Source organism: Rhipicephalus sanguineus, chromosome 5 (assembly GCF_013339695.2).
Source record: "Rhipicephalus sanguineus isolate Rsan-2018 chromosome 5, BIME_Rsan_1.4, whole genome shotgun sequence".
Taxonomy (NCBI): Eukaryota; Metazoa; Arthropoda; class Arachnida; order Ixodida; family Ixodidae; genus Rhipicephalus; species Rhipicephalus sanguineus.
Window position 1 is genome coordinate 10,618,962 of NC_051180.1, and position 21,897 is coordinate 10,640,858.

Below are 21,897 nucleotides of genomic sequence, written 5' to 3' on the forward strand. Positions count from 1 at the left end.
AACTGCCACATATAGATTTATTTTGCATTGATCACTCAACAAAAAATATAAACTTTGGCATGTTCATCAGCCTTTATAAAGAGTCTTCTACACATATGACAACATGCTTAAGCAGCAACTTGCACAGTTCCATGGCAAAGCTTTCTCGTGCTTTTCTAACAGATAAACTATAACTAAAGGTTCACACATACGATTCCAACAGTGTTCTGGTCCACTTGCTACCTTGCAAAGATAAACCTTTTCAGCCTGTTGTCTTGCACGCTAAGAAAATCCACAGCACAACAGTACTGCTCCCATATACACATTCTCAGCACTGCCACTTTCAGACAAATAACAGGAGGACTATAATTAGCCTTGTTCTAAGATATGTAGTCAAACTTCTGCACAGGAACATACTTACTTGCCATCAAATAATGATTGCTTCGGTACTATCGCTTATTTACAGCTCTTACTTTCACAACTAGATAAAATAATTCAATTGCAAACATCCAAAACATGTTCATGAACAGGGAAGTCCTAGAAAAGTATCAACAAACTTCCAAACATTCCTTAACAAAAAAAAACACCACGATCATGATCCACAGCTCCCCATTTCCGCAAGAACTGCAAAGCGGCCTCCATAGCACTGATCAGCAATATATCACAAATATGTCAATGTGTGTTTTCATTATGACAAAGAAGAATTATTGCTTGCCAGCACTATTCCCTAACAGCATCTGAAGTTTATGCTGCATGGGAGTACCTAATTTCAGTAAAAATGATAAGCCTATTTTTAAAAGCAAGAGAACAAAGAGTTGCAAAATAATTGCCTCTTATGAAGCCAAATCACAACCTCTCAGTTGCATTTCTGCCTCAAGCTCGCATACTGGCAAAAGAGCTTACCTAAAACTAACAACCCCTTGGTTAACACTGGAATACACTGACATGAGACCTTGTTGCTCAGTAACAATGTATATATAATGTTGCACTTGCAACAACTGCAACATAAAACTAATAATAACAGGTAGATGCCCAAGTATGAATTTTAGATGTTTTACTTGAAACAAAAAGGAGGCCATGAGACCATTGACATTACAGCTTCACAAACAATGAAATCACTTTGAATTCAGACTGCTGTGATGCTTCTTTTTTTTTATGATCCTCTACCAAAGCTAGCGCAGAGAATTTTTGCCAATAGTCCAATGAAACAACATTTACAAGTGGCTGAGCCAGAGGTATGCAGTAACATTTTCCTCGAGTTGTTTTCACAAAGTGATTATGACAGCTCATAATTATAGATTATGATTTGTACATTCATCTTCATAAGGAAGATGACTGTACAAATATTGTGATTCCGGCAATGCCACACTTAAATTAAACTGATCTTCATCAAATGAGCACTGACATGAATTTTTCGTATTGTTGCTCTAAATAAAAGCACTGGCATCGAGAACACTAAAAAGAGTATTGTGGTGCCTTGCAGTGCATTCAGTATGTTTTTAATACCACTACCTTAAAAAAAACACTTTTGCTTTTGATGTCGAACGGTTGGTTTCACAGTGACGTGTCAGCAGGACCTGAAGTAGGTCACACGGGGACAGAAACTCGTGACATACTAGCAACAGTGCTGTCATCTGCTGTCAGTTGGACATGATGTATTTAAACAACAATCAGTGATTTGTCGTCCAGCGACTTTGACAGAGATTTTGGCCACACAGGACGCAGAGTTCATAAACAGCAAACTGTGCAGACTCGTCATGATACTGTCCTTTGCAGTGGAACTGGCTTGCAAATGCTGGGTGACAAAAACTTTAAGAACTAAATTATTTTATACGTGTTTCCTGGCTCCAGTGTGTGGAAAGCATTAACACTGCATGCTAATGTCTCTTTTGCAGTGCCTCAAAATCATGTCAGTATTGGTTTAAGTGTATGTGAACTCACAACTTTCACCAAGGACTGCACTAATACCAGACATGCTTAAGACAAATCTCCATGGCGTGCATATTCAGCAAGGAAGTTTTTGTGAAAGATTTTCTATCCTACCTAGTCCTCCATGCAAGGAAGTTGCAAGTGAACTTGCAGAGATGCATTAGCAGGCATTGCACAGCAGGACGTTTGTCCTTGCTGCTATCATTAACCTTTGCAAGGTAACATGAGGCAAACTATATTCAGCACAGTAATTATGGACACAGCTTGAGAACAAATTTTACAGTCAGTGTATGTTTAGCTGCTCAAAATGCAGCAGGTTTATTAAGTATATTCTTGCATCCTTGCTTTAAGCGCTCCAGAGATGCCAAGGCCAACCATGGTCCTCTGTCTCGGAGGTTTATGACAGCTGCCTGACATCGCAAGGTGCATTAGAGTAAAAATCATTTCAAATGGACAACGGAATTTAACACTCCTACATTCTTGTAGCAAGCTATTCTGCACAAGGATAACATATGCTTTATACACTTCCAAGATAAACTGTTTCCTTCTAGGTGCATCAAATGCTTTGTGAGCCAGATGCTATGCATAATAAACACTTCAGAGCAGGTATTTTGTCAATGATGAATCCTCTTCATCTCAAACATAAACACAATGAATGTTCTTTAGAAATTAGAGCACCACCTGAATGCCCTCCTAAAGCACTGCAATTTTTCTACAAAAACAAAAAAATGTCGTCTTGCAGCCACAGTCTACATGAAGAATCAAAATTATAGCATTTATGTACCTCGACACGCACTTAGTAGATGAAACTGATACTCTGTGTACTACTAAAACAAGAATGTTAACCTTAGAGCACTAGAAGAACTGCAAAATAGAGAAAATTCTAAGTGATATAAGTTGCATCCACCAAAACATACAAGCATCAAGACTTTGCTGAACTCATGTTCCATATGTAGCAGAATGTGCTGCTGCAGACACAGCAAGGTTTTACACTGTGTACATTCTTTACTAAATCTAGCGCATCATGTAAGCAAGGCAATATGGAATATGTTGCTAGATGAAGCATCCACACGTTATAGTCACAAGACAAAGTGGAGTTAATACAAAAGCATATGCTCATCTAATCCTTGAAAACAGATGCTGCAGGTCATTAAAACATCTCGCAATTATTTCGCGACTAACTACTTAAACCAGTTATGCAAACTGGGGATAATATAAATATCTTCAGTGGCCATTTTGTCACTGCTCTAACAAAAAAAAACTCTGTACAGTAGAGCAAAAGTGACTGTGTACTGTCATTTACCCAGATAGCTCGCGTTACGTGACAGCACCCGCAAAGAAGAGTACATTCAATAAAAACCAAGCAGCTTATTGCACAACTTGCCAGCAGCTTGCTGCATCTAAGGAAAAACAGCTGATGCAGTCAAGGTAACGCAAGGGTTAAAGTGAAAGGCATACAGTCACAAAAAAAGGATGTTAACACTTCTCTATATCACCTGAATCTTTCACAGCACGTCTCTTTCCCTTTTTTCTACCTATCGTCTTAAACTACAACTTTACCTGTCCTTGGTGAGCATGCCAAGAAAGATGCTATTTGAAAGGGTGGCCTGCAAAGTATGCTTGCAAAACTGTCCAACACTGAAAACTCCCATACACACCAACACAAGCTGCATAGCCTCATGAATAATGTATAATGACAAAACATCACAGGAAAAAAGGTGCAAAGCATTTTAAACATGTTTCGCAAGAAGACTGATGAAGTCCAAAATTATCAATTTGGCATTGCAGAAGTCTAATGATATGCAATTCTCATGAAGTCAACTGCATGTTGCAAACAAGAAATGCCCATGCACCAACGTCGAGGGCAATGGCACTTGATAGGTCATGGTAAATACTCTAAGTTTCATTTATACTGACATTCTTTTTAAACAACATAACTTTGAAAAATATACAGCAAAATATTCATAGTAGTACTAGTATCTCTTGCCACAAAAGCAGATAGGTCTTTTGTGAGCAATGAATAAATGCACAGCGTCTATCAAATGAAACTACTGGCAGCAAGATCATAGCTGTGTTTTTGCTGCACCACCACGCAATTGTGCAAAACTCTATACTCTAGAAGCTCATGGGGTGAGCAGCTAGTCTGAAAGCTTTGCGTAGTGTCAATGAAACACGTGGCCAACTGGACACCCAAGTGTCAAGCAGCAGTTGTGCACAAAGTGGCTTAGTTTCCTTTGACAAAAGCTGTACCGTGAAAGATCATTGTGTTCCAAATTGGAGCTTTTCTAATTTCATGCAGGCATTCAGCAAACTCACATTTCCAGTCACCGATGTTCCAATGTTGGCTCGTGCCATTTCTGGTGAGGTAATGTCATTACTTTCCTTCAAGACAGGCAAAAAAATTGCAATGTGCTCGTCTATTGCAGGAGTAGTGGCATTGGCAGAGGTAATGGCAAGGGCCAGCCACTGCCACAACATGTCAATAATAAAGAAACTGTCATACCTTGACAGCTTTTTCACATAAACAGGAGCAGTAGTACCTGCCATCTTGGGCAGTAGGGTTCACACACACATGAGCACACACACACAGGTCCTTGGCTGAGTAGGGGAGCACTGCTAGAGCTGGAAGATCTCCTCATGGTCTCGCTCGTGCCTCTGGAGTGAGTGCTTCACCTGCCGGGTCATCACCACAGGTGCTGGTGCTGAGTCTCGTGCTGCAACACCAGCTGTAGGCTCCTCAACACCACAATCATCAAACCTGAACAGACAGGATTGATAAGCTGTCACCATCCAATTTAAGTAGGCCAACACTACGCAACCGCACAAGGGAAGACTTAAGATGTTAGCTTGCCTACTTGCAGCCTTCAACACAGACCAAACTCTGAATTCATGGGCTCAAGCAGCATGTTTAGTGTGGCACACCGATAAACTATGGCCCCGTAGTCTACGCATGTGCTTATGAGGCTTTTGTAGAAATCCACGAGACATTTCCTCATGTTGTGGATGGTAACACTTATAGAATATTCATTGTTTTGGTGCTCTTGTCTAATATATTTGATGTGTGGCACAAAGGTTAGCTTCATGTCTAGAATTATGCCTAAAAATCTACATTCTGTTTTTAGAGGTAAACGTTGACCTGCAAGGTCAATGTTGAGATCTAGATGCAGGCCTCTCTTTCTAGAAAAAGGGACATTGGCGCTCTTTTTTGAACTTAGTCCAAACCCATTCTTGTCTGCCTATTTGGACACCTTGTTGAGCCAAAGCTGAATCTGTCACTCAAAAATTGCAAAATTACAAGATTTGAATCCTTTTATATAATGTGTTGAATAGGACATACTGCGTTAAATACACAGACGCAAGAGCACAGACACAAGGAATTCATTTTTAAAATAAAAAGTGTACAGCTGAGAATCCCACGCTGTGGTACTCCAGTTTTATGCACAAACAATCATGATAAAATATTGCCGACTTGAACATGCAATGTGCAATTTCACAAGAAGCTCTCCATAGCATTTAACATCCTGCCCCGTGCACCTAACTCTGAGAGGTTTCTCAATATTCCAGACCACCACACCATATGGTGTGGTGGTTTGGAGCGGTAGTACCTGCAGTAGCGGTAGTATCAAGAAATGCAAAGAGAAAGCAATGTTTGCGAATAAATGCTTTATGAATGTGCACCTCATACGTATGAGATGGTCAGAGGTGGATCGACCCTCTCATAACCTGCACTGATGTGGGTCAAGAAACTCATTTGATTCCAGAAAGAGGGGTGACCAGTGCTTTATCATCTTTTCAAATACTTTACAGAGGCAACTTCTTAGAACTATTGGCCGCAAGATCGAGTGGAGTCGCCGCCTAGCGGCTTCTGGCTGAACCACGCCTAGTGTGGATTGCTTCATGAGTCGTCTGCTAGCCACGTTGTGTTTGCATGTGCGCGTACGTTATGCAGGTCTCAAAAGGTGGTTTGTTCTGTTGCGTTAGTGCAACTTCAACCACTCGTACGTATGCCTAACACGATGTAAAGAAGCATTTGGCCTTGATCGGCTGTATATGTACTGTAATAAGATCAGCATGTGGACTTGTCGAGAGAGGGCTATGTGTGGTCGTCGTACCCTCCGTTCACGAGAGTCATATCAGTGTAGGGGTCGCTCTGTGGTTCAAGCGCATTGCAAAATGCACTTGGTGTTGTCCTAAAGATGAGAAATATTAAATCTCATGTGAATATAGCCTTTTGGCGGCTCGGCAGTAAAAACAAAGGCTCTCATGCACTTGGGTGTCGTGGTTAGGTGTATAACTTCGGTACTTTCTTTTATAGGTTACACGACGAGCTTTAGTTGTGTACGGTTCTGGTCCCACTACAGAGAAATATTTCTGTCAAGTCACGTTTGACACTTCGGTACTTAAATTGTCCCTTAAAAAGAACAGAAAATGCAATGACACGAAAATTGCAAAACTGAGTTGCCCTGCACGATTTTAACTTGTGGCGAAATTTATACAATAAACACCCGTGTACTTAGATTAAGGTATGCGGTAAAGAGCCCTGATGGTCAAAATTAATCCAAACGGCGTACTTTACATTTATGTCGTAGTAACTTCACGTGAAGTCACCTTTATTTTCTTTACATTATCTTGAGAGTTTGTGTCGCGTTGTTACTGACGGAAGGCAGCGGACATTATTCATGTGAAAAAACGCACTTTGGTCCCGTGAAATAACCGGGCCTTTGTTCCATTACTGTCGTGCAAGTAATCAATCGAAGAAAGTTTCGTGCTGTACAGTTACCTTTCTGTACTGTTACTGGAATAAAAATGAACGTGTGCGTGTTAAACGTCCCTGTAGCGCTAAAGCGCTCTCAGCCACGTAGCTTTCCTCAGTAAACCTATCAACTGTCCTACATTTCATGGAGAACTGAATAAGAAATGCGGATGAATATTTGAGCACGCAGTGCACAAAGTGCCATATGAACTCATCGTGCAGGAATACGGGCTTTCTTTTTGTTGGGGGTATCCAGATGAACAACAAGTAATACTTAATTCAGTCGCCCTACACCAGTGTGTAGTAGGCGGGAAAACAAGGTAAACATGTACAAGTAAAACAACAAGAAAACGCCATCCATTACGAAAACACCAACTGTTTCCCAAGGCCAGCAACCCGTTTGTTGGCAGAATGTGCTTCTCTCACAAGTAAATAGTAACGTTCGGAGCGCTTCGTGCATTAATTCGGGAATGAAGAGCGCACATATTACCAGAAAGCTGCAGTAAACGCATTTTGTTTGCCGGAAATTGGGTTAAATCGCTCACAACGAAGCGCTGTTGTGTGCATTTGTATATGCGCCGACAACTGCCTATCCACACTTGCGCGGCGACGGTGCTGCCACCTGTAGCCCGATCTCGCGGCGAATAGGCCTGTAACTTGAAAGAGATGATGGATCTGCAGCGGCATGACAATTGGGTTTAGCCAGCCTAGGCAAAAGAAGAGAAAAGCACCACACAGCTCGTGGGGCGAGACAGAACGCTCTGTAGCTTGGCAGAGCTGAACAGCACAAATACCGCTGCTCCACTTCAGCCCCGTGCCTGACTCTCCTTCAATAAAGCAGTGACCACAGCACAGCCACGTCGGCCGTCATCACGTCCATCACTACAAGTGGTGAACTGGACACTTTTCTCTTTTTTTTTCGCATAGGCGGGCTAAACTTGATTGTACTAGTGCTGCTAGAGATCCTTGCCCTGTTCAAAAATTGGAATTATAATACTCTCTGTTCTAGACCTCAGTCTCATTTGTGTAGTATTGATAATTGATATAAAGTGCTGCCAGCTCTTTTCTAGACTGCCTTGAGACTTTACCCGCTTAAGGTTGATAATATTTTCTGTAGTGCGAGAATAATGCAGCAACAGCCGTGCATTGTTCGGCTAGTTACGAGCATTCCAACACTCGTCATTCCTCCAAAGGCCACAGTATTTGCATGTCACACCACTTGATTCAGAAATGCACTTCAAGATCAACATCAATAAAGTAGTAGAATACTCAACAGTAGCATCTATGCATAATGAAGGTGCGTCAGCCCAATAAACACCTGTAAGATTATGGAATTTTTCCCAATCAGCTGTATAACTTTTCATCGAGGAGCTTGGTGTGGAGATACATTCTCTGTTGGCAATCACAGCACTAAGGAAAGTGGTTGCTCCAGGGAGGATTATGTAATAACTTCCCATTTAAGTTCAAGATCAATAGAAGGATAAGTTTTGTTTGCAAGATTATAATATGTAGAATCTTTCTTATTAAGGAGACATGCACCAGAAGAGAAATAAAATTATTCAATGAGACGACCTCGCACACTGCTGCGAAAGTAGCCACACAGGCCACCGTGTGCATCGAGATCTCCAAGAACAAGGTAACGTTCAGGTAGCTCATCTAATAAAGACAAACTCCTGTTTCAGCAGCTGATATTATGCAGCTATACTATAAGGGGAGCAAATTCTAATCAGTTTATATAGAAATACACCTCGAATGACCATTGCCTCAAGTGCTGTTTGGGATTGAGAATGCTGACAGGCTATACTTTTTTGAAGTAAAATGGCTACACCGCCAGATGATGTGACAGCACAGCCGTGATCTTGAGGAAAAATATACTGATTGAGCAAATTGGTGTGTCTGGAATTCACATGTGTTTCTTGCACACACAGTCCCTTTTAAAGGGATACTGAACAAAACTTGGAAAATATGATGAAAACATCGAAATTCTACTCGGAAAACACAACTGTTCCGATAAACACAGTTCATTTCACATATTTTTTAACAGTTGACTGCATTTTTGGAGGACTGTCAGCATGTGGCGGCTGCACGCCAGCGCGAGCCATGACGTCACTTGTTGCCGCGGCATATGAAGGGTGCACGTGTTCTTGTCCAGCTACTTCCTTTTCTCCAGCGCTCCTTTACATCCCACTCTCCCCCTTCCACAAAGGTGCTGAGACATGCTCTCCTCTTTAGGGGCTTTATCCCATGCAGAAGCTTTGTTCCCTGCCTGCGCCATTCGTAGTGGTTTTAAAAACCGTAGTGGCGGCTGAGCTGGTTCAGAGACATGGGCGACAGCTGGTGTTGTTAGCATGCCTGTTTCAGGTACATAAAAGATCACCAAACGTCACCTCCTCTAGTTCACGGCGTGGCCGCAAGATGCAGCTGTTCGTGAAAAATGTATTAAATTCATTATTTCCCGCTAATTTCTGTGTGAAATGAAGGTCGTGTCTACCGATTTCAGCACTCAATCTCATTTTGGCTGAAAATCTCAGCAGCAAAAATTTTGTTCTTTAATTTCATTTAAAATTACTTGGACATCGCCAAGGTCGTGGAGTAGTCCTCCAACATTCCATTGTAGCATTGTGTACATGTTAAAAATAAATTTGTGCTCTGCATCTCAAAAAAGCAGGTTGTATTATCTTACAGAGCCTTTTTCTGTTCACGAGAATGATGAATTTATTTTTGTGACTATATCAATGCACAGTTAGTTCATCTTCCAACTCGCGACTATTGAGTATAATCATGAGATTTTCTAACAAAATGACCGATGACGACTATACTCGTCATCGGTCATTTTGGTCTATACTATACTTGTCATCTGTCAAAAATTGGTCCCACACAAAACCAATGAAGACTATACTCGTCATACTTGCGTTTCTTGATGCTAGATGGCCACACTTGTCCATGTTGAGACATTTGTGTGTCTGCTTTCACCTTATTGCCATTCGTCATTTTATTGCCATGTGGTGAAGCCACCTTTGAGTTATCTTTTTCTACAGGATTAGTGAAATAAAAGAATCCCATTTAATTGAGAGAATGATACCATTTTATTCAGAAAAAAAAGCTCTACAAATTGAGTGAAAAATTTCTTCAGTAATTTTGGTACGTTTTTCTTCTTTCGGTCACAAAAGGGTCAATGTGCTTCTTCCCTATGTCCCCAATGTCTTCCCATCTATGTGGTCTGTTTAGTGCAAACCTAGTTAGTATTTACACTACTTCAACAGTTTCAGTCTTATGTTAAAGGGACACTAAAGGCAAATGTTAAGTCAACGTTGATTGCTGAAATAGCGTTCCAAAAACCTCGTAGCGCTTGTTTTGTGTGAAGGAAATGCTTATTTTGAAAGAAAATCACATTTCAGTGGTCCGCACAGTGTTAGCACACTTCAAATCGCCCGCCTGGAAAGGGCCTCCCGATGTGGCGTTTGCCTTGCCTTTACTGCCTGGTAGCCGACACTGGGGTTTCTACTCTGAAGAGCACATAACAAGCCTTGCCCAAGTTGAGGTTGATCTCGTAGTCCCCAGCACAAAAGTGCAGCGAGCACACACGCAGATTTCTTGGTTGTTTAGCACACTATTGCAGAGGCATGGCAATTGGCCACTTCGGCGCATGGGTTTATTTGCGGCACCCATTGGAATGTCACGTCGGTTTCCTTGCTGCAGCTGCTGTTGCTCAAGCAGTGCACATCATTCAGGCACCCGGCAACATAATAGGGACGCAGCATTTTGTCGAACTTTCCGTTAGAGTGACTTTCATGAGCGTGCAAAGCACACGCAACAGTACGCGATAACAAAACTACCATTGAGATGCTACTGCACGAGCGAAGAGCAGCCCGGAGAAAACGGAACTTTTAAACCACCTGCGCCGTTCTCCTTGGTAATTCCAAGTTCTTTTTTCCGTGAATAAAATAGAAACGCACAAGCAACATTTTATTACGTTTTGTAATCTACGGAATATTTTTTATTATAAGTAGTTTGAGTGCTAGTGATTAATTGAACTCGGGACTTTTGACATCATCAGGCTCATCCAAAATGTCCCACTGGTGGCGCATATCGTGTCCTACATTTACCTTAATTTTTCGATTAGTAGAGCACTGCTGTTGATAATACTGACATTTTAGGCGTTCTCAAACATTCACCTTTCACTCTGACATAAACTTACTTGCCTTTAGTTTCCCTTTCAAGCCACTAGAATTTTCACTAGAATTTTTCACTAGAAGATTCCACTAGAATTTTCACAGCAGGGCTGTCTCACCTTGTGTGTGAAAGTTGTCTCAACTGGTTGCGAGACTTGGCGATGGAATTGTCAATGCGGCCGAGGAAATCGGTGAAACTCTCGTCAGACTGCAGAGGTGAGTTCTCAGGGCCTGCACCGTCCGCACCGTTGGTGTCTCCACCTCCTGAGGCCGAGGCACCACCCACTGCTGGCCCTGTTTCTACCACAGGCACTGCCAGCCATGTCCGCAAAAATAAGCTGTCACTCGTCCAGAGGCGGTTAGCACGCTTCAGCTCTTCTGTCTGTAAAATCCACCCATTCTTGTGATTACTAACGTTGAGTATGACACCATGGCTAATATACTGAAGCAAATCACCACTAACATAAACTTGCGTCAGCTAGCAATAAGGTCACCATTCAAGGCCCAAAAGTAGAAAGTGCTAAATCATAACCTGGAACAACAATGAGTACAAATTCTTGCTGTTGCCAGAGTGAGCGAGCAACCAGGCAATATTGTACTGACAGGACCAAGCAGGAATGAACAAAGGTATAAAATAGGCAGGCAGCATAACAAGACATTCGAGGCAAACAGTTTAGCGTAGCGTAAACAGTGTTCATACCTGTAATCAGAATAAGTATTCACAAGAATGTGCCATTTTTTCAATCATGTTAAACTAATGAAAGAGATCATTTGTGCAGTTAGCAGTTGAGTTTCAGCTGAAGTTACACTGCCAGCAAAAAAAAAAGGAAAGCAAATAAAAAGAAAGCTCACACTGGTGAACAACAGAAGCATTGCTTATGTGAAAGCTGGAGACTCCTCTTTCACGGTCTTGTTTCACTAAGGTCACAAAGCAAAGCATATTGAAGCAACTACAGTTCAAACTCGACGTAATTAAACCTGATTTAAAGAAGTTCCTAATTTAATGATATTTCCATTCCCCAGAAAATACCCTCACGGTTCAGTGTTGCCATCAACTCGAATTAACCAACTTGGCCACTAAACCTGATTTAATGAAGTTTTTTCTGAAAAGGTTGAATAAAAAAGCAGCGACTTTTTTCTAATTTCAACAGAGGCAAGTTTTTCTTCGAGTGTGCACTCTCACGCTATCACGCTGCAGGCACCATATTCACATCTAGGCGCCATATGCACGGTCCTAGCTTTATTTTGATGAGGCTGCATGCCGCACCCATGCACGGAACGGACTTGTCAGTCTGTAGCTCTTTTACATCCAGCTGGCGCTAGGGGCGGCAATGGTTGCTTTCGTAAATTCTCGGTTTATGTGCTAGTTAGCACACATCCTCTCCACGGAACCTTCTCGCTCAGCCTGATCGCACAATCACTGCATTTGTTCTCTGCGTCTTTGCACGTCGGCAACATCGCCGTGGTAGCTTTTGGGTGTCGCTACGTTACAATTTTAGATTTTGAAGGACTGAGAAATTCCTTTCTCGATCTTATGAACTTCCCGATTTAACAAAATAAATCGAGCGCATCAACACTTCACTAAATCGACTTTCAACTGTAGCATGTAGATGTGCATCCTGCGGGAAACAATTTCCGTACCTCTCATTTTTTTTCTTATGTGCAAATTTTTCAGTTTTGAAAGCACTGATACACACTCGAAAATCGAACCATGAAGACATGTCAAATGTTCAACTTATAAAGCTACCTACAAGCATCACGAACATCTCGTACGAGCACGCCTAAGTCGACAATGCACATTCAAGGCACTATCCTATATTGACACCAAAAACTAGGACTTCAACTGGCCTTCAAGTGAATAGGAACACATGCATGAAACATGCAAGGCCTCAAGAGTTTCGTATCTACCACGCAAGCAATAGGGTGCTGATAAAAAGCCGGGAAAAAAAAATGTATCCACTGAAGCTGAGTATAACCGAGAGCACAAGATACGGCAACGGGGATGGAACACGATCTGCAGTCCTTATCTGTGTTGCTCTGGAAAATCAGCAAGCAGTTCTCTCCTGAAGGCCGTTTATGACACCACGTATACAGATGCTGCGCAGCTTGGCAAAGCTACAAAATTACCAACATTTCTCCTCACTTATGCCACCAGCTCAGCAAAGGTGCAAATGTGAGATCCTGTTTAGGAAAAAAAGCTCAGCTGATTTTTCAACAAACAATGACGAGATTCAAACCCTTATGAATCTTCGAAATCTGTACCACAGACTGCATAGTTACACCTTGTAGTTACAATGAGCATGATTTACACGCCTTGTTCAGAGAGAGCATGCACGTGCTACCCTTCCAGCAGAAGAGATTGCGAGACGTCGTATGGAGTCAAGTAAAACCATCCTGGGAAATTATGTAGCCATATCCATCTCAAGATAAAGCCGTATAATAGAATCGTGCGAGGCAAGAGAAATCTGTGATGCGTCAAAGGCGTGTGTTCTCTGTTGCCGCTTTTTTTCTTACAAATTGCGAGGATTGCGGCAAGCAGCGCGCGCCCTGGTCGCGTGACAAACAAAACTGTCGCAACTTGCAACTTCTCGAGCTGGACGTAAGCTCTAAATAGACGTACCACTGCACTCCGTACTCGCTTTGCCACCTTCTAATGAGCCACACCTTCGACAAGGCGCGCAGCTGGAAACTAGAGCCCGACACACTTTTAGCTTTAAACCCACTTTAGACGCAGCGCCTCCTTCTCGACCTACATATAACTGGGGCTCGATCCTGCGTTTCTCGCAAAGGAGTAATGCTAGTTCCTACTTCGATTTATTGCATTTTTATCCCCATGAAGCTGCGCGTCTGCAAGCGTTAACTGTGACACTGGACAACGGCGCGTACTGTGTTCGCCTCCAGCCTCATTCGTACACAGCTCACCACTTGTTTTTCAGAGAAATGGCCGAGCCTCTCCAAGGATATGTGGAAGTTCAAGCTGTGAATTGTGACGCAAAAGCGGCAGTTTCGTTTTAGTAGAGGCAGTCTGGGTCGTCGACCGCCTCCGCCAAATACCGACTGAGCGATGCACTATCTGCTCACCGTGACTCCGTAGCGCAGCGCAATGCCCTGCAGCGTGTCGCCCGGCTGTACGACGTGCTTAATTGTCTTGCTGCTGCGTGAGACATACTTGCAGGTGCTACCGTACTTCACCTGCTTTCGGGCGAAACTTCCGAGCAAGGCCGTCTCATTCCCACCAGAGGCGGACATCACCCCGCTGTCACCGATTGAAACAGGTCTGGCATTGGCCGGCCACGACTAGGTAATTTGTAGAGGGCGCTACAAGATTAATAGCAAGATGCTGTTAAGTGCTCAAGCTTTAGCAAGCGTATTATTTCTCTGTTAATAAATCTTGCTCATACAACTGGTTATTAATAACATAATTTCAGGCAAAATAGTTTACCGGGAAACTTGCTCACTTTTAGTGCGCCGCCTGCTGAAGGGAACGGCAGTAGTTGAATGGGCACATGGCCTCCGAGATTCCGCCGGCTAATCTCGGAGGCCATGATGGGCAACACGACCTCCTCTATAAACTTTAATGCGTACAAGATACCATTGCAACCCCTCCTTTCACTGTAGTCTATGTAGAAATGTAGGTCTATGTATAAATGTAGTGTGAAGTGGCGTCATGTTGGAATTACAGTTATCATATACAGTAACTATGTTGAATTGGCAATCAACGCCTCTTTCAATGTAGTACTTCTATGTAGAAATGTAGTGTGAAGTGACGTCGTGGCCAAGGTCGTGGCGTCACGTTGCATGTTGGAGGCATGGAGTGGTTGGAGGCGTAGATTTTGGGAAACTCTATGGTTGGAGGTACAGTTAGGGTGGCTAGAATAGCACAGTTAAAATTCTATCTATCGAAGCCCGATTTTACGAAGTTCCCGATGTAACGCAGAAATTCTCGTTCCATATGACAGGCTTGCTTTGGGAGCTAGCACAGGGGAATACGCCAATTCGGGGGGCACAAGGTGATAATAAGGTCCTTAGGTGACAATGGGTGGACGTCATAGGCGCGCGCACACACACACGGGGGGGGGGGGGGGGTCGAAGTCTGACTTAATAGGGAGGAGGGGGGAACACTGCGATGAACCTTAGCACCTTAGCCTAGAGTGCCTCGATGCCCAATCCAGGGGGGCGCGCATCGAGGCTCCCTACTTTAACCCCCTGAAGGGGAACCCTGCGCGCGCCTATGGTGGACGTCATTCGAGGGCAGGGAAGCTTAGCTAGCAGCATGCAAGATAGAATTTGAGGAGCAACTGAGAGCAATGGGGGACGTGCGGTACGTGAGCTAGAAAAGTTTTCAGCCACTTGTAATATCGGAGTCAAATGCAAAGGCAGCAAACTGAACGGCGCGCACATACCACTGCGAATGCTTGCCGCTGTTCGGGTTTCATTTGACGCCGATTGTACATGAGGAATGTTGATACAACATGTGGGGAGCGAACCAGAATTGTCATGCAAATATTTATATATATAATGGAAACTTACAGAACTTTAATATATATATATATAAGCGGGAAAGCTCTCTGTTGCATGATTATACATATTCATTGACGTCACCGTGGTCGCCGTCTTGGAGAACTAGCTGGTTGAGATGCTGCGTGAACTCTTGTGTTCCCCCTTGGCGCGGCTGGCGAACAGAAGACAGCGGGGAGAGCGTGCACAAAAGAACGCGGGGACCGAACGACTGCCTCCCCCACAATATGACACTTTCTAATAAGTCACGGTGGCCGCCATGTTGAGGTACCCGGCGCAGAGAACCTGTGTGTGACATCACGTGAATAGGGGGTATGCACCTGACGTCATCCGCAAGGAGCGCTAGCGTCGTTCCAGGATGCCGCCATTTTGGCGGTCTCGGTGGTTCGCGGCGCTCATGGTTATGGTGGCTATACTCATGGTGGCACTGTGGAACTATCTGTTTTTTCGCTTTTTATGGTGCATCTGTGGACTGCAATGGACTTAAGCGCACACGCACGTGGGTTAGATAAACCTGCGCGATTGCGCTACCTGGCGAAAGTGCGTCTGTGCGGCGGCGCAGACCCACTCGAAGACGCTGAACTTCAACCCGATGTTGCACTGCATGCTGCCGCGTGTCGACTTCACCGACATGAAGGACTACCTTGTTCGCGAGACAAGTTTTGTGTCGCGTGAGCAACTGAAAGCTTATAAATCCATGCACGGTCACAACTATCTCACGAGCGGACGGGTGCAGCAGCCGGGTGTCAAGGTTCTCCAAGACAGCAGGATAGTTGCAGTTGGAAAGGTAAACAGACTTCCCTCGTCCACTTGTAATCGCGTTTATTGTGCCGTGCGAGCGCTCTGCCGATACTGTAAACCCAGTAACGGGATGTAATGGCAGAAAAGCGATCACAGCAATTGGTGCAGTGCTGTTTTCAAATGGTTTTTGCTTCTCAACAACCGCTGCGTGCGGTGCTAATGTGTAGCCGATTTATCGCAGCTTTTTAGTACAGGCGTCAAAGTTCTGCCGTACAGCACAATCGCTGTTGTCAGAAAAGTAAGCCGACTTCCCCGTTATTTATAATCGCGTTTGTTCTGTCGTGCTAGCGCCGTGTGAAACCCGTAAACACGGTAACGGGACGTCAGGGCAGGAAGGGATTACAGCACTTGCCAGTGGCTGCTTCTAAATGGTTTTCGCATTTCAACAACCGCTGATTGCCTTGCTCGTGTGTAGCTGAGTTATCGCAAGCGTTGAGCGACAGTTCTAGCTAGGGCGACGCGCAGCTTTCTGAAGGATTAAGTATGATCTAACTCCATTCCGCGTTAAACGCGATCGCCAGACTTTAAGAAGCCGCATTGCGTCGATCACTTACGTCGTGCAAGTCAGCGTTGACGTTGCTTTATTCAGACATTTCTTAGTGTTCCAACTTTGCAGCTACGATAGCTTTCTAATTTATTTCAAATGTTTAGGTCACATAACTGAGGTTGTCTGTTTGTACTCCCAGGTTCGTCATTCACAGTCATTTAATGAAAAGCTCCTTACGCCGTGGCTTCTCATCAAAGAAGACGGTGAGGTACAAGCTGCTCACTGCACCTGCAAAGCTGGCCTTTGGTATGAAAAAAAAAACCAACCGAGGCAGCATACTGATCCACAGGCTTCTTTTTCGTGTGGTTGTTACAACCAAACACGGCGCAGTTCACCATTGTCGCAGCTGGCTGACGTGCAACCACGCCACGTACCGTCTCTCCGCACACACAAATAAATTCGTTCAAAGATTTTCATGTAATAAATACGCACCGCGCACGAGACACTGCTGTGCGTGGGCTAAGCAGAACGCATACAGAACGTAGCCCGATACTGCCGGTACTGCTACCTGCTACTGCGCTCACGAACGGCCGGACCGCCAAAATGGCGTCGCTGCCCGGCGATGCTATCGCCACCTCGCGGATCAAGGTACAGTGCATACCCCCTATACTATGTATTGATTTATTGAAAAGCGCTAAATAACCAACACAAAGGAAAGACGGTAAACGGGACAGGCGCTGACTGGTTATTCAGCGCTTTTCAATCACTATGAAACTTTATCAAGCCGCCCAACTTGCCGCAATTGTCAGCTCTCTGTAACTTGAGGGAAAGGGATCGATAGACGTTATGCGGTGCATATGATGAGAGGAAAACAGCTGACACGTTTCTGTGAAGGGGAATTTTCAAAGCATTGAGTAGGGACAGTGAATGGCAAAATAGACTTTGAGCGGGTAGACATATATCCATGGATCTTTGCAAGAAGAAGTTATCTGATTGGTGGCTATAAAAGCGTGAGCCACCTCCCGATCAATAAAAAAATATGGAGTGGATATGCTCACAACGCCCAAAAGTAAGCCAGCGTTTGTCTCTCTCAGAAACTTGCATGCTCTTTTCGGGTGGTGCCCCCCATCAGAGACATAGGCGTGCGCAGGGTTCCCCTTCAGGGGGGGGGGGGGGGGGCAAGATTCATCACCCCCCCCCACTAAGTCAATTTATGGGGCAGATTTTGCGCCATCTCCCCTTTTAGGTGTCAAGGGGGGGGGGCTGCCCTCCCCCATGCGCACGCCTATGCTCAGAGATATATCTCTGAGCATAGGCATAGGATATATCTCTGAACAGCTTTATAAAGTTGTTTCGCTCTAGTAATGTAATGCAGGTTAATTATAAGAGATCGTTGACCTCCAATGACATTTGCCGCGACTTTAAAGTCTCAAACCACTCCTCGAGTTTGGTGAGAAAACACATCCTGCGGATAGCAGACACGTCATGAACATCTCAGCAAGATCTTGTAGTCGTGCGCGGCAAAGGAGTTTACCAGCGGAGCGCGAGGTGCCCCCTTTAATTCATGGAGGCCCGCGTCCTCACTAGCTTCGGTGCAGCCGACGCCCGCGGTTTAACGTCGAACAGCGGGGGGAATGCAGTGGCATGCCAACAAACCTCGGGGGGGGGGGTATGGCGGGCCCATACCCCCCCCCCCCCGATATTTTTCCCATGGGATACAGAGCACAAAATGACACTCTACCTCACTTACCTAATGTCGGATCAAAGAGAGGTGCCGCCCAAAATTTCTGCCTACGCCACTGCCCCCCCTGTCAGCGTTCATAACACAGTGAACCACACTCGCGCGCGCAGGCATTGCAACGGGATCGAGAGTAATCGCGCTTCATCACGCGCGCTCAAGGACATGACGCGCGCTGACGTACATTCTTTCCCCGTGCCATCCCTCCCTGCTTATTCCAGCGCGTTCGTCGCGAGGAAGGAACAAGGCGCTTCAAGCGCTGGACAGACCCTTGTAACTCCGCTCTACCATATACGCAGCTTGCTGAAAAAAAATCATCAGTTTTCCTTCCTCCATGAAAAAAATCACAGCATATCCACGGAGTGAATGATGATGAGTGGGCGAAGCTGCGGAGGTTCATCGGTAAACCGTGAATCTTTCGTGAATTCTGCCCAGTACATCATCACCGACGTGAGATCGGGCGCGTTTATACTAAAGGTTCGATGAATTATGACGACTTGCAGCTCACTGTAATTTTACATGTACGCTGTGAATTTTCATTGTTTAGAAAACCATTTAGAAAAACAGAGAGGTGGCAGGGCCGTGTGCAGAGACGAACATACGGAGACACAGGGTGGCAACACTCGACGTATGATATGTTCACTGAGACAAAATGACCACACAAACTGCCCTTGCAACATGCACGCGTCTTTCGTTAAGCAGCTGGCGTCTTTTCGTTTTGCTTTAGAAACATCTGGCGTTCTTTCGTTTTGCTTTTAGAAAACATCTGGCGTCTTTCGTTGGTTTATTTCATCAATCAACGGCGTTTTGAACAAAATTTTTATTGTTTAATCACGCACAGGAGAAATCTCACCAGGCACTACCTTGGAGGTAAACAATGGCTGCTAATGGGAATGAGAGACAGAAGAAGTCGGCTTTTAGCTAACACTTACACTTCTACTAACGTTTCCTACTGGAACGTGCCAATGGCTGCTAATGGCCCAGTGAACCACAAATATTGTGTAGACATCCATGGTATGTTTCTCGTGGACGTTGTAAATGTCTCTTAGATATCCATAGAAATCCAAATTACGAAGATTAGATGTACCCGCAACTATAAAAAGCTCGACCGAGTAAGGTTGCAGGCACGTTACACATGAACACTGAATGGACATTTAATAGATATACATAGCCCAGGTGAAAATTTGCAACTGGGAATGCAACTGGTCCCAACTGGTCCCAGTTCAAATGGTTTATGGAACAATTCCCAGTGGGGACCAGTTGGGTCCCCACTGCAACTGGTCCCAGCTGATCCCAGTTGGGACCCACTGCAACTGGTCCCAGTTGCTTCCCCACTGCAGCTGGTCCCAGTTGTTTCCCCACTGCAGCTGGTCCCAGTTGTTTCCCCACTGCAGCTGGTCCCAGCTTGTCATTGTTTTTTGCCCGCTTGTCCTATTGTCCTTTTTTGCCCTATTAGAATTAGCCTTGAGTAAGTGTTTCATGGGTGTCCCGTCGTCATGCAGAAGGCCTGCAATATAGCAGCGCCCATGCAATGATAATCACAGTGGATGAATGAGGCATACGTTCAAATATATTTTCATAATCAAAACTACAAATGCTTATGCTGGCCCTTCATGATGTCGGCGACCATTTTGCCAAGGCAACTATGTCTTGTGTCACTTTCTTCTGGGCAGCTGCAGCGGCACTCGAGGAAATGCCTCCAAAATTCTGAAAATAAACAGAGCCATGAAATCAGAAAAACTGTAACACTTCTTTATTGAACTTTAACTTTGATAGCAATGTGTACAAAGTTGGGGGTACAGTGAAAAATTATCCAGACCAAAAATTATCCAGACTGTAGTCAAGGCAGCCTAGTTTCCATATCGTTGCAAGCCCAACACAGCAGTCAGGCTGCAATGAGTTGGCTAAAACACGTGCTGCACGTTACATGCTTATGCAATTAAGCCAACAGCATTAATAAACCGCACCAATGAACATATGTTACGCACATTTTGTAACGAATTATATCGTTCTTATGATGTTATGTTGAACAAGTTTGATAAGCCGATTGGTGCGCACGCCAACGCACACACCGCATCGACTAGAGCGTTTTATTAAGAGGCGATAAACGCGTTTTTGGCTCAACACACACGCAGCATAAAGTACACAAAGGGTTTGCGAGACTTCAACTACACTCACGAGCAGGGCACCGGTCCCTCAGCTCTGATCTACGCTTATGTTTCTTTGTGCATAGAGTCAAACACAACAACAAACTGCAACAATATATGTGTGCAATAATTCAACCTCCATTAAAGCGTCTGAACTGAAGCGTCGCTGGTCTCGCTGTCATCAGATACCAGAGACGGAGGACGAGGGACTTGTTTTCCCGATCTTTCTGCTTCGTCCCACGTTTTTAATACAAAAAATAAGGGCAATATCAAACAAAGACTAAATAAGAGTAAATACCATGCACTCAACTCACCGAACAATCGGAGCACATGGGCCTTGACGTAAGCTTGTTGCTCGTCTTGCCATTATTCTTGGTGCCACTTTGTAGAGTCATAATCCAAGACATTTGTGGCTGAGTTCTTATGGTGCACGTTGAACATAGCCTTCACGTCCTCGTCGCGGAAATACACTAAACCAAACACCGTGTAAGCAGGCTTACGTGTCGAGATTACACAAAGCGTGCGCCGAGTTAACCATTTGGCTTAGCTTGGCTGGCTTGGCCGCAAGCTCGGCTTGTCTTCGTATCGGGCGAGCGCGGATGGCGCGCCGGACGCACGACGTTTGCACCTGATTTGCACCACATTATTTTCGCCTGTACTTTTATAGCGCTACTTGTCTTGCTTAGCATAAATTGCTGTAAAATTTAAATATTATTCAAAGCTTCTTTTTAAGGTTCGGACATTCTGTAGAAGCAAGGAACGTGAAAAAGTTCATAACAATTACCACGCAGCATCTCTGGCGCCACGTCGCGCACCGGTTCACTTTTTGGTCAATCGGCTGTTTCTATGCCGGTTGCGGTCTCATGGCAGTTTCTATGTTATTATTCTATGGTGTTTAACAACACCTTCGCTATTTAGGCGCTGCTGTGTTGTCGATTCATTCGCAAGCATCGTGCGTTTGCACATTTTTCTTTAGCGTGCTTTACCAGTGCCTGTTTACCGCAGGGCAGGTACGGAGACACTGTACTGTCGTGGTAGACACGCAGTTTTTCTATAACATTATAGCCGCGCGAGTTGCTGACAGCGTACGTTAACGTGAGTAGATTATCAAAGTGGCATGATTAGAAAAGCTACGTGCCAACCACGACGGTAAGTATTTCCGAACGGTAAAGCGGCGCTGAAAAACCCTTTCGTTGCGCCACGTGTGTCTCGTCACCCTCGCTCGATCATGATCTTCGTTTCAACATGAGAAGCCGATCGAGTGCTCTGCTCAACCGCGGTTAATGAAGCGGAATCACTGTTTATTTGGAGCCTGGATATCAGGCCCGTAGCCAGGAATCTTTTTTTTGGGGGGGGGGGGGGGGGGGGGGCAC

The 21,897-nt window shown here is 44.5% G+C and overlaps 1 protein-coding gene and 1 long non-coding RNA gene across 2 annotated transcripts; both read right to left on the reverse strand.

Annotated features, from left to right (window-relative positions):
* On the reverse strand, positions 1-14,093 carry LOC119393197 (lysM and putative peptidoglycan-binding domain-containing protein 1). Its single transcript, XM_037660047.1, has 3 exons — positions 13,915-14,093; positions 10,953-11,215; positions 1-4,666 (listed from the first exon to the last, which is right to left on the reverse strand). Exons 1-3 carry the CDS (start codon positions 14,080-14,082, stop codon positions 4,525-4,527), a joined length of 573 nt encoding a protein of 190 aa, XP_037515975.1. The 5' UTR covers positions 14,083-14,093; the 3' UTR covers positions 1-4,524.
* Positions 14,094-19,929: 5,836 nt separating this feature from the next.
* On the reverse strand, positions 19,930-21,064 carry LOC125758535 (uncharacterized). Its single transcript, XR_007416193.1, has 2 exons — positions 20,839-21,064; positions 19,930-20,084 (listed from the first exon to the last, which is right to left on the reverse strand). It is a non-coding gene; the product is annotated as an uncharacterized LOC125758535 (long non-coding RNA).
* Between the last annotated feature and the right edge of the window lie 833 nt (positions 21,065-21,897).

Coding starts and splice junctions, on each gene's coding strand:
- LOC119393197 (XM_037660047.1), bottom strand. CDS start 14,082: ATGTCCGCCTCTGGTGGGAATGAGACGGCCTTGCTCGGAAGTTTCGCC. Junction 11,216..13,914: donor CGCTGCGCTACGGAGTCACG/GTGAGCAGATAG, acceptor TGGATTTTACAG/ACAGAAGAGCTGAAGCGTGC. Junction 4,667..10,952: donor AGACAACTTTCACACACAAG/GTGAGACAGCCC, acceptor CTGTCTGTTCAG/GTTTGATGATTGTGGTGTTG.